Source organism: Sorghum bicolor, chromosome 5 (assembly GCF_000003195.3).
Source record: "Sorghum bicolor cultivar BTx623 chromosome 5, Sorghum_bicolor_NCBIv3, whole genome shotgun sequence".
Lineage (NCBI taxonomy): Eukaryota > Viridiplantae > Streptophyta > Magnoliopsida > Poales > Poaceae > Sorghum > Sorghum bicolor.
Genome location: NC_012874.2, coordinates 59,842,751 through 59,856,753, shown reverse-complemented (window position 1 = coordinate 59,856,753; position 14,003 = coordinate 59,842,751). Strand labels below are relative to the sequence as shown.

The following is a 14,003-nucleotide window of genomic DNA, read 5'->3' as shown; positions in this document are numbered from 1 at the left end:
CGGTAATTAAATATACTATACATGTTGTTACTTATGATCATAACAAGTACCAGGAATTCATGTGTTGATGTTGCTAGACCTAGTTAATCTTAGTAAGCATATTGCTTCAGCCAGTTGTTATTCAGATATTACTTTATTTATGCCAATTATAATTCTGAAAATTAATGCAAAATCCCATACCATAGAGTATACCTTCCTTCTTCATTAATTAATGTCTTCAGATGTATACAATCAACTCAGCAGGCAGCCTACTAATTAAGAAAACGGCACAAGCAAAGGCAATGGATACTTTATCCCCGTGAGATTTCTGCTGTCTAGCTAGGTACGCTTCCCGCTGCTCCCTTCTCGCATCCGAGGCGTGATTTCTATTTCCGGCTTTCATTGATCGACGAGCAAAAGAGTAGTGCATGCTAGCTAGCTGCTTTCGTCTCGCTGCAACGCGACATGGGCAGGGGATGCGCTGCCTCTCCTCCACGGCTCTCACACCCTCGGCCACCACCTCTTCCTTCCCATCCATCACCTGCGTGGAGTATATGTTGAGGCCTGAGCTTAGGTTTGCGGCAGCGGCTGAGGGAATGAGCTTTGAGGACGAGGGAGTAACGCCTTGTTTAGTTCAAAATTTTTTTGAGAAATTGATACTGTAGCTTTTTTGTTTGTAGTTGATAAATATTGTCCAATTATGGACTAACTAGGCTCAAAAGATTTGTCTCGTCAATTCCGACCAAACTTTGCAATTAATTTTTATTTTCGTCTATATTTAATACTCCATGCATGCATCTAAAAATTCGATGTGATGAGAAATCTGAAAAATTTTACACAATTTTTTGCAAACTAAACAAGGCCTAAGCAAATATTTCTCCTCACTGCGGCGTGCCCTGGTTTGTGGAGCAGATGCGGCCGATACCCATGCCCATGCGCATCATGAGGCCAGCTTTGCATACATCCTGTGCTGTCTATACACTTGCTGTTTTTGGAATGTGGTGCTTTACCGTGGCTCTGTGTTGTCGTCATTGGAGACTTTTAGAGTACCAGTTTGCCCTAGCTTTCAATTATTGTACGTGCTTGCCCTCCAAGTCCCAACGGGCACACGTACGCGGCAGGCAAGCCATTAAACCAATACTTCGATGTGACTGTGGTTTGACTGGTACGGTGTAGGCGGATTTAATAAGTGGTCTGGCTGTGTGCACAGTGCACACGCACGGAAGAAGAAACCTGCACTACAGAAGCAACCAGAGGGCTTTGAATCTTTTACTACTGTACTGGGCATATATGTTGTAACCAAATGATGCACCGGCATCGTGCCTAGGTAAATATACTACCTGTTACTTATGATTATCTTACAAAGTACCATGAACTCATGTGTTGATGTAGGTTGCTAATTAATGTTAGTAATAAGCATATTGCTTCAGCCAGTTGTTATTCATCAGATATTACTTTATTAATTTATGCAAATTATAATGCTGAAAATTAATGCAAAGTCGTGTACCATACAGTGTATGCTACCCGTGGCGCACTAGATATATATAGCGTGACCACGTGACTAACGCGATCGACCGGCCCGCGGTTCGTTGTGACGACCTTGATGTCACTTAATTTCAAGGGTGATCTTGATAGTGAACACAAATTTGTCTTGAGATGTACTATAATCAGCTCAGCCGCGGCCTAATTAAGAACGGCACGGGCAAAGGCATTGGATACTTTATCCCTCTCTTTCTAGCTACTCGCCCCTCTCGCATCCGAGCGCGTACGTGGTTTCTATTTCCGGCTTTCCTTGGTGGACGAGCGATAGTGCATGCTACCTGCTCACGCTGCAACGCGACATGGGCACGAGCAGGGGAGGATGCATGCGCTATTGTTCTGCCCAATCTATCGACCTTCGCAGGCGTACGTGTCGTGCATCGTGTGGATTGGAGCGCCTGTCCTATTCCTGCTTACTGTGTGCGTAGTCCGCGCGCGCGGCCCCACGTGAAGAAAAATAGAGGCCGTGGTCGATGCAACACGAACGAGAGCGATCGAGAGCGAGTGTGAGTGACACAAGGCGCTGTGATTGATTGAGGACTTTAATTTCCTCAACAAGCAGTGCATGCGTGCGTGCATCTCGCTAATTTACTGGTGGTGCTCGATCGATCGTCCTTGCGTCTTTCACCTACATACACTCGCCGGCCGGACTCCACTGCGGCTCTACCGCAAAAGCTAGCTAGCTGGCTAGCGTTGGCTTGCCGGCCGGCCGGATACCATGCATGCACGGTGTCACAGCAAAAGGCGCCGCGCTCTCCGAACTCCGAATACGATCGACGCCACTGCATGCATGTGCTTGTCCGTCGATCGGAGTCTGGATGACGACGACGACAAACACGTACGGACGGCACACAGCAAGGAGGGGACTACTGTTTTCTTTGCCGTTGTGCAACGTAAGGGTCTATGAAAATACAATTCAATTTGTAATTACTACTCCATCAACCCGTGCCCTCGCAAAAGCTAGAACTTTGGAAGGTATAAGTCTAGCATACTATTTAATGATCCCTTGATTTCAAATTATAAAACATTTTGAATTTTTCTAAAAATATTTTTTTACTACGTATCTAGACAGTACATCTAAGTCTATAGCATTTTTGCTATGTATTTGGAAAATTTGAAATGTCTAATAATTTTTGAATGGAGTACATCTGACTAATAAAGAGTTACTTATATTAAAATGTATGTTTTTCCTTTGTTTATTTTCTAACGTAAGGGACATAATAGATACTCCATAGCCTATACTTGTTATCATAAATTTATCAATTTCATTATCCATATTCATAGTTTTCCGTTTCATGGCACCTCTATATATTTTAAATATGCAAGTACATTGAAAGATTATCATTAAACATGGTGGCTCTTGTTGCATCATGTATCTTATGAAGTCATGAATCTAAATTTTGATTCTTCAAATTTGTTCTTATCAACTGCTTTAGATTCTAATCTCTCGTCAAGAAGTTAAGTTAAAACTCTCGTGCTTATATCTTTCATTAACTCTCGTGTATTGCTCGTTGGTGGGAGTGGGAACATGTAGAACATGAATGTCACCGAGTTGAACGTGTTCTCTGACAAAATGTATGTCGAGCTCGATGTGCTTCGTGCGCTTGTGGTGGACAGGGTTGGTGGACATGTAGACCGCGGGGAGACATTGTCACAAAACACCAACGTTGCTTGCTTGATGCTGCAGAGCAGCTCGTCGAGTAGCTGGTGCAGCCAGATGCACTCCGCGACCGTGTTGGCCACGCCGCGGTACTCAGCTTTGGCGCTTGAGTGGGACACCATAGGCTGCCATCTGGAGAACCACGAGACAAGGGCTTCACCGAGGAACATGCAAAAGCCTGAGGTGGAATGACGCGTGTCCAGGCACCCTACCCAGTCGGCGTTGGAGTATGTCGTGATGTCGAGGCTGGCAGAGCTCAGAGATGCTGGCCGAGCGACATTGTACCATGGACATACCGCAGGATTCGCTTGAGCATGGTGAAATATGGCACGTGTGGATCGTGCATATGTAGGCAGGCTTGCTACACTGCAAATGCAAGGTCCGGTCTTGTCACGGTCAAGTACATGAGCGCGCTGGCCAATTACTACAAAAGGACACCCCCTTTAGCAACGCATATATGTGTTTCTACAAGCCCGAATAAGTGTTGGTAGGATCTATACCAACACATCCGACATGTGTTGCTTAAAGTGGCGTTGCAAGGATCAATTGCAACACATATATATGTGTTGGTAAGAGGGGTATGTAAGCGTTGGATGCTAGCAACGAATATGCAGCAACATATATATGTGTTGCTAGTAGAATATGTCATATGGTTTTACAATTTGTTATTAAATTTGTATATATTTTATTTTTATTATAGTATAAATAGCTTGATAAATTAATTGGATAACTTACATCCAGCAGCCAGATGCATTAAACAATCTATCTTTGATCTCAAGATATATTAAATAATTTAAATTAAATGAATGATTTTATAGATACAAAAAAATGGTTCTCCCAATAATTGTATACAATGATTCACTACAAAGTTCCATACTAACAATAAAAATACACTGATTGTAGCACAACTCCTAAACAACTAATCTTGAGGTAAAATCTTGTTCTTAATCCTTCAATCATCTGAACACACTATACCACAACCAAAGTATAGCGTCAGTAAAATGGTCGCTATAAGCCGTTATAGCCACTGATCATCGGTCGCTATAAATTTATAGCCACCAATGTATAAGTCGCTGTAAGTGGCGTCGCTATAAATATATAGCGACGGATAGGGTTTATAGCCACCGATGATTGGATACTAATATTTATAGCGACCGATCATCTGTCACATGTTTTAGCGACCGATCATTTGACAATATCAAACTTTTTAGCTACCAATACTCAGTCACTATAAACTGACACAATTATGTATAATAATAATTTCATATTAACCAGATTTCAAACCTAATAAACATACATAACATGTCACATTATTCATCAACCATACATACATATGTAAACCGTAGCTGCCCACAACACTAACCACATCATATTAGATAAAGGTATCTCTCAAGTCTTCATTGGAGCCAACGTTTAGCAATAGATCAAGCTCTAGATCATCTTGATCCATGATGTCATCATTACAAAAGGACACACACACATACAACCTTGCTAGGTCAAATGGCAAGCACAAGTTATATGTTTGCTTGCACAATGTAACTAGATTCATTACAGAATACCTCATCTCTATCTCATCAAAAGCAAAATGTCATGTTGGCTTCCTGGTGAAGGCCACCCTCCACCTGAACACAACAACATAGTACACACAAGAAGTTAAAGATGAGAGCACATGATAAAAAGACAAACATGACTAGAGCATAAGTAGCAGCAATATATTGTTTTTGCAAAGGGAAAAAGAACATGACCTCAAGTAAATGCTTACAAGTGATGAACCAGCAAAAACAAAAGAGTGCCAACGCTGGCCTCGGCCTTCACTCGCCTCTTTCCAAAATGAGTTCACACACTTTCTACAAGGGCATAATATCTTGCTGCCTACTGCAGAATTACTAAAAGCAAAAGCTAAGAAACCATTCACTCCTTGCAAATATCTCTTGGTGTGCCTATGTGAAAGTTTTAGGTTAAATACCATTTGACATGTATATATAACTTTCAATATTTGTAAAGTAATTGTTTTTACCTAGCATTATCATCAATCCATGTTTTATCCATGGTCAACCTTCACACAAGACATCGACTAGATTTCAATATGAAAAAAAATATCACAACCATTGAAACAGTCACATACTAGGGACATAGAAACCTACCGAGACAAACAAGTAAAGCAACTGCCAAGAGCACGTTCAAATGCCTTCCCGAGGTGTCCAATTACATGTGGAGCAGCTGCAATTACAATACGGTGAGATCAGACCAATGCATATATATCTCAAAACATAGGTACAGATGAATGGAACTAGGATATAACATGACATATAGGAGCAAGCACTTGACAAGCTGTAGCAGGTCTGGAAAGAAACAAAGCTGAACTGAAATGAAGCAAGAAAAAATTCAGAATTTTTTTCACAGAACAGACCAAAAAGATTCAGATAAGCCAGTATAGTATCTATCATGTATGATATACGTCTGCTCCAATATAGAACCTAGACCTGCCAATGGTCCAACTAATAAGAGCATCTCCAACAGTTGGCAAAAAGCACTTGGCATCCTTGAAAAATTGGCAAAAGGGGCAAAAATGCATCTCCAACAGTTTGGCAAACACATTTGGTAAATTGACACGCTTGGCAAATTCATGAGCCGCGCTTGTAGCTATCCGCCGCGCGGACTCGCTTGACAACGCGCGATCCCTCTTCTTCTTTCCCTTTCCCACGCGGCAAGTGAAACTTCTGGCCCGTCGTCTTTCATGTCGCCCTCGTTGTTCCTCCCAGACCGGCGTCGTTTGAAGGACCGTCGCGAGACCAGGTGCTCCAGCCGGAGATCTCGATCTGAAGGTGTGCCCCGCCGCACAGGAAACTTTCCACTGCTGCACAGGAAACTTTCCACTGGTAAACAAGAAACTTTCCACCGGTATACAAAGAAACTTTCTATTAGCGCACAAGAGGTTTTCCACTGGTCTATAGAAAACTTTCTACTAGCGCACAGGAAACTTTCCTTTCCACCGGTATACAAGAAACTTTCTATTAGCGCACAAGAGGGTTTCCACCGGTCAGGAAACTTTTCTCAACTTTCTTGGTCAACTATGTTGGAACAGGTCTATTGCAACTAGCACGCCTGCGAACCTATCAACTGAGAATTCAGTCTCAGAAGCTACCTCAGAATTTTGTGCAGTGGGTTAATGACTATCAACTGCAGCAAAACGAGAAAGAAACAATGCTTACCCTTTGAGATGGAAGTAGCAGAATCTGAGTCGATGCTACAGGCTGCTACGGCTGCTTTGCTGCGGGCTACTTCGACTCCCTTGCTATGTTTCTCCTCCACCTAGCCTCCGTCACAGACACCTCTAGGCTTCTCTTGCTACAGATTCACGGTCGGAAGCACCTCCACAAGCAGATCTGGGGATTGGGGTTATGGGTTTCGGTGATTTGGTTGTGGGAGTAAGGATCCCAAGTATACAGATCGAAAAAGAGGATAATACCTCAATTGTAGCTGTAGGGGAGTGAGCCGTCGCCTTGGATCAGAGCGAGGACGACGTTTGAGGCGAATGGCGGCGCCAGGTCGGAGCGTGGCCGTTGGGGCTGCGCGAGGCCTGGCAGCCAAGCACCTGGCGAAGTGCGCTCGAGCGGCGCAGGAGAGGGGAGGCGCAGGATTGGGCGGACTCCGGCCTGAGGAGCGAGGTGGCACGTGGACCGGAGAGAGGCGGCACGCGGACGGGAGGACCGACCTCGCGACGGAAGACGCGACCTCACGGACGGGAGGCACGGCCGCATGTGGGTGAAGCTGCGTTCTCACACCTCACGGGGGCAACTAGGCCCTTTATCAGGGAGTTTTTTTAGCCTAAGTCACGCTTGTGGGCTCTATCTTTTTTCTTTTGGCGCTGAAAGCCTGCTTTTGGGTTTTGGTTTGGCGCCGGATGTTTGGGCTGGCGGCAATGGCAGCAAGTTTTGGCGAAAATGAAAATGGGCTATAGCGACCAATCATTTGACGCTAGTATTCGTTTTTAGCTACCGATCATTTGACGCAAATATATAGCGACTGATGTCTTGTCGGTAGGAGGAATAAAAGCGACCGATCATTGGTTACCAATTTGTAGCGACCGATTGTTCAACGTTAATATTATGTTTTAGCGACCGTTGTTTGACGCTATACTTTGGTTGTGGTATAGTGACATCCAAAATATCATATATTTTCCTGCAAGAAAATATATAGTGCTTCGTTAAGAACATATTTAATTAGGAAAATAACTGAGCCAAGGCATATATACCTGTTCCTAGCAGCTCTTCTAGACTTATGGTTTCATTAGTACCCTTTGTGTATGTCTATAGTGGCACAACGGCCATAACATAAAAGAAGCTGAGCTAAATTAGAACCAATAAAACCATGCAAAAATAAATTGAAACTGGTGGATGTACTCTAATTTTTCTATCTGAAGTGCAGATAAAGCCAACTGTCTTCCTTAGTTTTGTATAGCTTAAGCATTTAGTGTGCATCATCTTACATTCATATATGTATATTAAAATTATAGAAGAATAACGTCCACATGTCTTGGGTCATATGCCTGATATCCATCTCCTGTACATGTGACTGACTTGTCATCAGAAACAAGTCAGGAAATTTTTAGATTGCCAGAGAACTTCTGTATGTAACTGAAGAAGGGATACCTTTAGATTCTGTTCTTCGGTCACCTCATAGCTCATAGTTGCATATCACAGAATCACAGTACAAAACTCAGAAGATTTACCTTTGTCTGCACAAGTTCAGAAAAGACAACATCAAGCATAACTGAATTATTACCAAATACTTATTAATTTCAGAACCGAAGAACTAATCTACTGAGTCAGAATAAGCTAGAAACACCATATCCATATAATATAATCAATTTTGCCTTCGAACTGATTGAGAATCATTTAACAGTATACCTACTGTTTTAAAATTACCTCATAGAGAAATTCAACTTGCACTAGTAGTCTTCCATGTTCAGTTTCAGTAGCATTAACCTCCTAAACAGCACTGCAAATATTTATTCATAGAATTGGAAATCAGAGCACATGTAGCTTCAAAATCAAAGAGACATGACAACGAAGTTCCTTGGAATCACTCAAGTTCTTAAACTTGCAGATGCAGCAAATGTACAGCTGACTTAGAGCATATATATTTTTCATATAACTTCTTAAAAAAATGGAAACTTTTCTTGAGATATTCGCCCTGCCTATTGGAATTTCCGTAGTGTAGCATCCAATTTGTTGTGTACAAAAAAGAAGACTGGAACTAAAAAAAATTGAATGAGTTCCAGACAAGTAAATTTCTTCTTACTGATTTTTTTTCTCAGATCTCCTGATAGTGTGACTTGTTTGATAATCTCCAAGGTATCATATCACAAAAATTAGTAAGACATTTTTGTTTTTATCTCTATGAAGCATTCTATCAAAAACATAGTGGACAGATTGTTGTGCTGGTAAAAGAAAAATCAGAATGGGGATGATTGGACAGATTATTGTGCTGATAAAAAAAGAATCAGAAAAGGGGAGATTGGATGTGACCTTGTAGATCAGGCGGAACAACTTAACGTCATGTTGCTGACAGAGTCCAATATGGGAGACGAGGTGGCTATGGTTGGCATGGCTACCGCAATTCTCAGCTTGTCCTCTGCAGGTCACAGCGCCAGAAATTGTCGCATGGCAACAATGTGATGTATTATAAAATATAGAACCAATAATCTTCCAATAAACTGAGAGAAAGGGAGAGATCATACCTGATTCTCGTCTTCACAAGGAGATGCGGGCTTGGTCTACGTTGGATCAAATACCATAAGACAGAGGCTCAGTCTATATTGGATCGAATACAAGTCTCGGTCTAGGTTGGATTGAATACCAGAGGACATCCCAGCGCCTCCATGTGTATACTCACCGCCATCGGATCTGAGGCACCTTGTTGAGGGAAGGAAGTTGCCCACTGGAGGAAGATATAGGAGAGAGGAGAATGGTGTGGATCGGCAGGAGTATGCAGCGGCCGCCGCCTCAAGTAGATGAAGGAACGGTTAATTCCCTAATCAAGGTAATCCCTACGGGGCACTTGGACTATCCGCATTGGTGGGCTGCACAGAAAAAGTTTATTAGGCGAGTGGGCTGCCGTGTGCATCGTGTGAGAAGCAGAATATGTCATATAGTCACGGGTTCTATTTCTGTTGCTAGGCATATGTTGGTAGAGGTGTGTTAGTGTTGTAGTGGCAAGCTTCGGTAGGAGGAGGCATCATCGACCGGTGCACCATCGGTGGAGAGTTTGCCTTTGGCGGCATGCTCCAGGATGTCCTCAGTGCTTCTAGGACAGATAGAAGCCATCGGCAGTGTGCTTCACGTTGATGCCCAAGAAGAACTCGAGCTCTCCCATGTCCTTGACGATGAATTCAATGCGTAGTTGATCAACAACATGTTACAGGAGCCCGGTGCTAGAGCCGGTGAGAACAATGTCGTCGACATACAAGAGGAGATATACGATGTCGGTGCCGCGGTGAAGCACGAACAGCGACGAGTCAGACCGTGTTGCCTAGAAGCCCAGCATGATGGCGAAGTTGGCGAATCGTGTGAACTACGCGTGTGGTGCTTGGCGCAACCCGTATAATATTTGTCAAGGAGGCAGCCTGCAGATGGCCATTCGGCATCAATGAACCCAATGGGTTGCTGACACAGAACGTGTTCCTTTAGATGGTCGTGGAGGAAAGCGTTGGAGACATTGAGCTACTTGGTGTGCTAGCGACGGGACACAACAATGGTGAGAACTGTTCGGATCGTCGATGGCTTCACGACTAGAGTGAAGGTCTCATCTAAGTCGATGCCAGCGCGTTGGGTGAACCCCCAAACCACCCAACGAGCCTTGTACCTCTCTAGAGTGCCATCAGGATTGAGCTTATGTTTGAACACCCATTTGTCAGACACAACACTAGCGCCCCGTGGCCGATTGTCAAGGCACCATGTTCGGTTGCATCGAATTCCACAGTCATGGCGGTGCGCAATTGGGATCCTTGAGAGCGGTGCGAGCAGATGATGGGAGAGGGGAAATCACTATAGTGGATGATGCTGGAGCATATTTGGGATTGGGTTTATGAATGCTTGAGCATGCCCGAGTTATTATAGGATGTGGCGCAACTGTGCCGCTCACGGTGATTGTTGGGGAGATCGCGGCACCGATCAGTGCGTCGGCAGATGATGACCAGGGTGTTCAGCAGCAGATGGAGATGGGTGAAGAATAGTGTGCGTGCCTAGAAGGAGAAATGTGGAGCTGCTGTGTCGGCTGAGGTTGCAGCAGAACTGTGTCGTCAGACACTATGCACGGCGAGCTGTTGTCAGCATTGCCAATTGATGGGAGGAGAGAAAAGGAAATTGTATTTTGTTGAAAATGACATGACAGGAGGTCATCACCCGGGGAGAATGGAGGTCAAGACATCTATAGCCGCGATGATCTGCTGGGTAGCCAAGCAAGACGCATGGCATCGATCGAGCATAGAGTTTGTGGGACGGTGTGGCTGCTTGATTGGGGGTAACATAGGGTGTGTTTGGTTAGTTGGTTAGTCATAACAATGGTTCTTTGGGACCAATTTTAACTTGTTTGGTTGTCTAGAAATGGGCTGTAGCCTAGCTAGGCCTGGTCATCCGTACTACTGTAGCCAGGCTAGGGTTGAAATGGCTCCGATGATAATTGTTGGATTCAAGAATCAACAATCACAAATGATCACATGGTGGCTAACCTAAGAACACAGATCGTGCAAGAACAGATGAACACAATCCAGAAACTGTCGGATGACAGTGTTGATTTCCACTGATATTGGTTTGCCGTACAAATGTGATAACATCAGTTACAAATTAAAGCGCTAACACACACCTCAAAGGTCCAGCTATTTATCCCAATAGCTTACAAGCACCATTAAACACTGTAAATAAAAACAACTTAAAACAAGATACATAGGAGTAAGATGCAACTGCTTGCTATGCACGACGTCGTGGCCGCCGTCACCAGCCTCCAGGCGTCAACTGTTCCCGCATTTTCTCTGTTTGAATTCAAACTTGAGGATGAGACCTTCGTCACTACCTTCTTCAACGTCATCAGCGCAAACACACCAGCAGGCATACACCAACGTCACGTTCATTTTTTTCACAACCTTTGTATATATGCAACTATGCATGCATGCTTAAAAGTTGAGGATGGCTGCATTCTTGTAGGATTTTACTGTGTCCTTGAAGGTTTCCTCTGCCGGCCTGTAGCTCCACCCCAGCGCTTGCAGCTTCTTCGATGTGAACATCCTTTCGTCTTGCACTTTAACGAAGCTGCAAATTTTATTAATCATCATATATAATTAATTTTTTTTTGCGAGCATCATATATAATTAGTTGAAGACATGCATCACTAGTTTGAGTCAACTAATAACTACTCTCTTCATTCTAAATTATAAGATATTTTCCAAAAATCTTAGAGAGTAAAAGCATCTCAAGTTTGACTAAAATTATAGAAAAAATTACAAAAACTTAAGACATCAAATAGATATATTATGAAAATATATAATTAATAAAGAATATAATAATATTTAGTTAGTATAATAAATATTATTATTTTATTATATAATTTTGGTCAAACTTAAGATGCTTTGACTCTCTAAAATTGTTGAAATATCTTATAATTTAGAATGGAGGGAGTATAGCTGATACATTGGATATATTAATGATTCTATGAATTGGAAGCTTACTTGTTAGGGTAGCTGAGGTTGGGATAGAAGCTCTTGATGATGTCAAGGATCTCAGTCATGCTCATTGGATATGACCTGCAGATGTAGCGCCCGGAAGCCTCCGGGGTCTCATACACCAGGACGAGAGCCTCGGCGACGTCGCGGACGTCCACGACGTTCTTCATCTTGTCGTCGACGGTGTCGCGGTCACCTGCTGGGCAGTGCACGTTTGTGACATGCGCGCGCGCGAACCATATATAGATGCATTAATTTTACCTTTGAGGTAGTCAATGAGTGTCAAGCTGCTGTTGTTCACGGTGGGCTGCAGCAGAGGTCCGAGACACCACGACGGGCAGACGCTCACCACGTCAAGCCCGGTCTCCTTGGCGTACGCGAAGGCGGCGCGTTCGGCTAGCGTCTTGGACAGAAAATACCAGCCCTAGCGCATCCATGCATTTAATTAATTTAGAAAAGTTGATCAATTGCTCGTGTTACGAGCAATATGCGTCTTTAACTGGATCTTGTAAGAAAAAGAATATATAATGAAATGCAAGTTGTCTTTGGATGCATTGGATAGATCACGTATATACCTTAATGGTTCTGCAGAAGTCCTCGTCGGACCACCACTCCTCGTCCAGGACGACGCCGTTGCGGCAGTTGGGGTTCACGGCGATGGCCGCGACGGACGAGACCACCACGACGCGGCGGACGTTAGCCTCGTGGCAGGCCCTGAGCACGTTGCGCGTGCCGTCCACCGCGGGGGCCACGACCTCCAGCTCCGGGTCCGCGGGCTTCGACGCCGGGACGGGGCTGGCAACGTGGAAGACGCCGTCGCAGCCGGCCACGGCAGCCGCGACGCCGGCGTGGTCCAGCATGTCCGCCTTGAACAGCCGCAGCCGCTCCACGGCGCCATCCAGCGCCATCAGGTGCGCGTACTTCGGGTCGCCTGCATACGTACGAGCACACATCTCCGTCATATATATCACTAATGTTCTAGCTAGCTAGCTAGCCAACTTGCACGTACGGCAAGCTAGGCCGGCCGGCCGTATCGCGTGGCCGCCGGTGGTCTTGCTTACTCGGGTCGCGCACGGCGCCGTGCACGACGTAGCTGCCGCTGGAGAGGAGGCGCTGCACCAGCCACGACGCGATGAAGCCACCAGCGCCAGTCACGCAAACCGTCGTCGTCGCCGTCTCGCCTTGGCATGCCACCATCTTGTCGTCGTTTCCACGCCTACGGTAACTGTTTCTTTTATGCTTATAATTCTATAAACCAAAATGAGCTTTGCTAGCTTCGACGAGCCTTTGACTGGTGTGTCTTGTGCACGGTGTCTGCCGTCTTTTATAGCATTCGCGCGCCATTAGCAAACAAGGTCATTTAATTTCGCCTATGGGAGTTTTCTTTCTTTTTTTGGGAGTAATTTCCTACCGGAGTTGGTGGCACTGCAAAATTGTATTCCGGCCGGCTCACATACGACAGCCATAACGGCTGCTCCACCAGCTTGCTCATGAGTTGGGGGGCACCACAAAATTGTTTCCCCAATTACATGGATTTGAACATACAACGCGTAGTAGCATACTGTAAAACAAAAGCCGGCCTCCTGTTTTTTTTTTTTTGACAGGACTGGAGGGGCCAAAGGTTTTAGATTAGATTTACGCTCCTATCCTTTTTTTTTAACAGCATCTCTAAGAGATTAGCCAAAAATATTTTTTAAATCTCCTAATTTAGCTATTCTGTAAAATAGAACACCCCAAAAAAATTAGACTAAACCAACAACCTTTGTAAAAAAATTCCATTGTGGCTATTTAAATCTGCCACGACATGGGACCTAGTCATCTTTCGGCACCTGGTTGTGGCGCGCCGGCTTGAGCATGGCGTCGAGCACCTTGTGCGCGTCGTCTCTGCTGCCACCTGCAGCGGCTGCGAGTCGAGGGTTCATGTAAGCATTCCTTGGGCCACGCGACCGATGGAGAGGACGAGCTGCTCGCGCTCTACCATAACGATGAGCAGCTGCGAGCAATGGAGAAGACGAGCTGCTTGAGCTCGACCCTAATGGCGAGCAGTGGCTGCTTCAGGGCATCGGCGCATCCCGGCGTTGCTGCACATGCAAATGCTTGAGCACC

The 14,003-nt window shown here is 44.7% G+C and overlaps 1 protein-coding gene across 1 annotated transcript; it reads right to left on the bottom strand.

Moving 5' to 3' along the window:
• On the bottom strand, nt 11,352-13,094 carry LOC8056995 (cinnamoyl-CoA reductase 1). The gene is made up of 5 exons (XM_002449591.1): nt 12,959-13,094; nt 12,473-12,828; nt 12,159-12,321; nt 11,904-12,093; nt 11,352-11,487 (listed from the first exon to the last, which is right to left on the bottom strand). The coding sequence occupies exons 1-5, from the start codon at nt 13,092-13,094 to the stop codon at nt 11,352-11,354; spliced, it is 981 nt and encodes a 326-aa protein (XP_002449636.1).

Excerpts from the sequence above, each read along its gene's own strand:
- LOC8056995 (XM_002449591.1), bottom strand. The coding sequence starts at position 13,094 with ATGGTGGCATGCCAAGGCGAGACGGCGACGACGACGGTTTGCGTGACT. Across the intron at positions 12,829-12,958 it reads CGGCGCCGTGCGCGACCCGA|GCGACCCGAAGTACGCGCAC; the intron begins GTAAGCAAGACC and ends GTACGTATGCAG. Across the intron at positions 12,322-12,472 it reads ACTTCTGCAGAACCATTAAG|GGCTGGTATTTTCTGTCCAA; the intron begins GTATATACGTGA and ends TGGATGCGCTAG.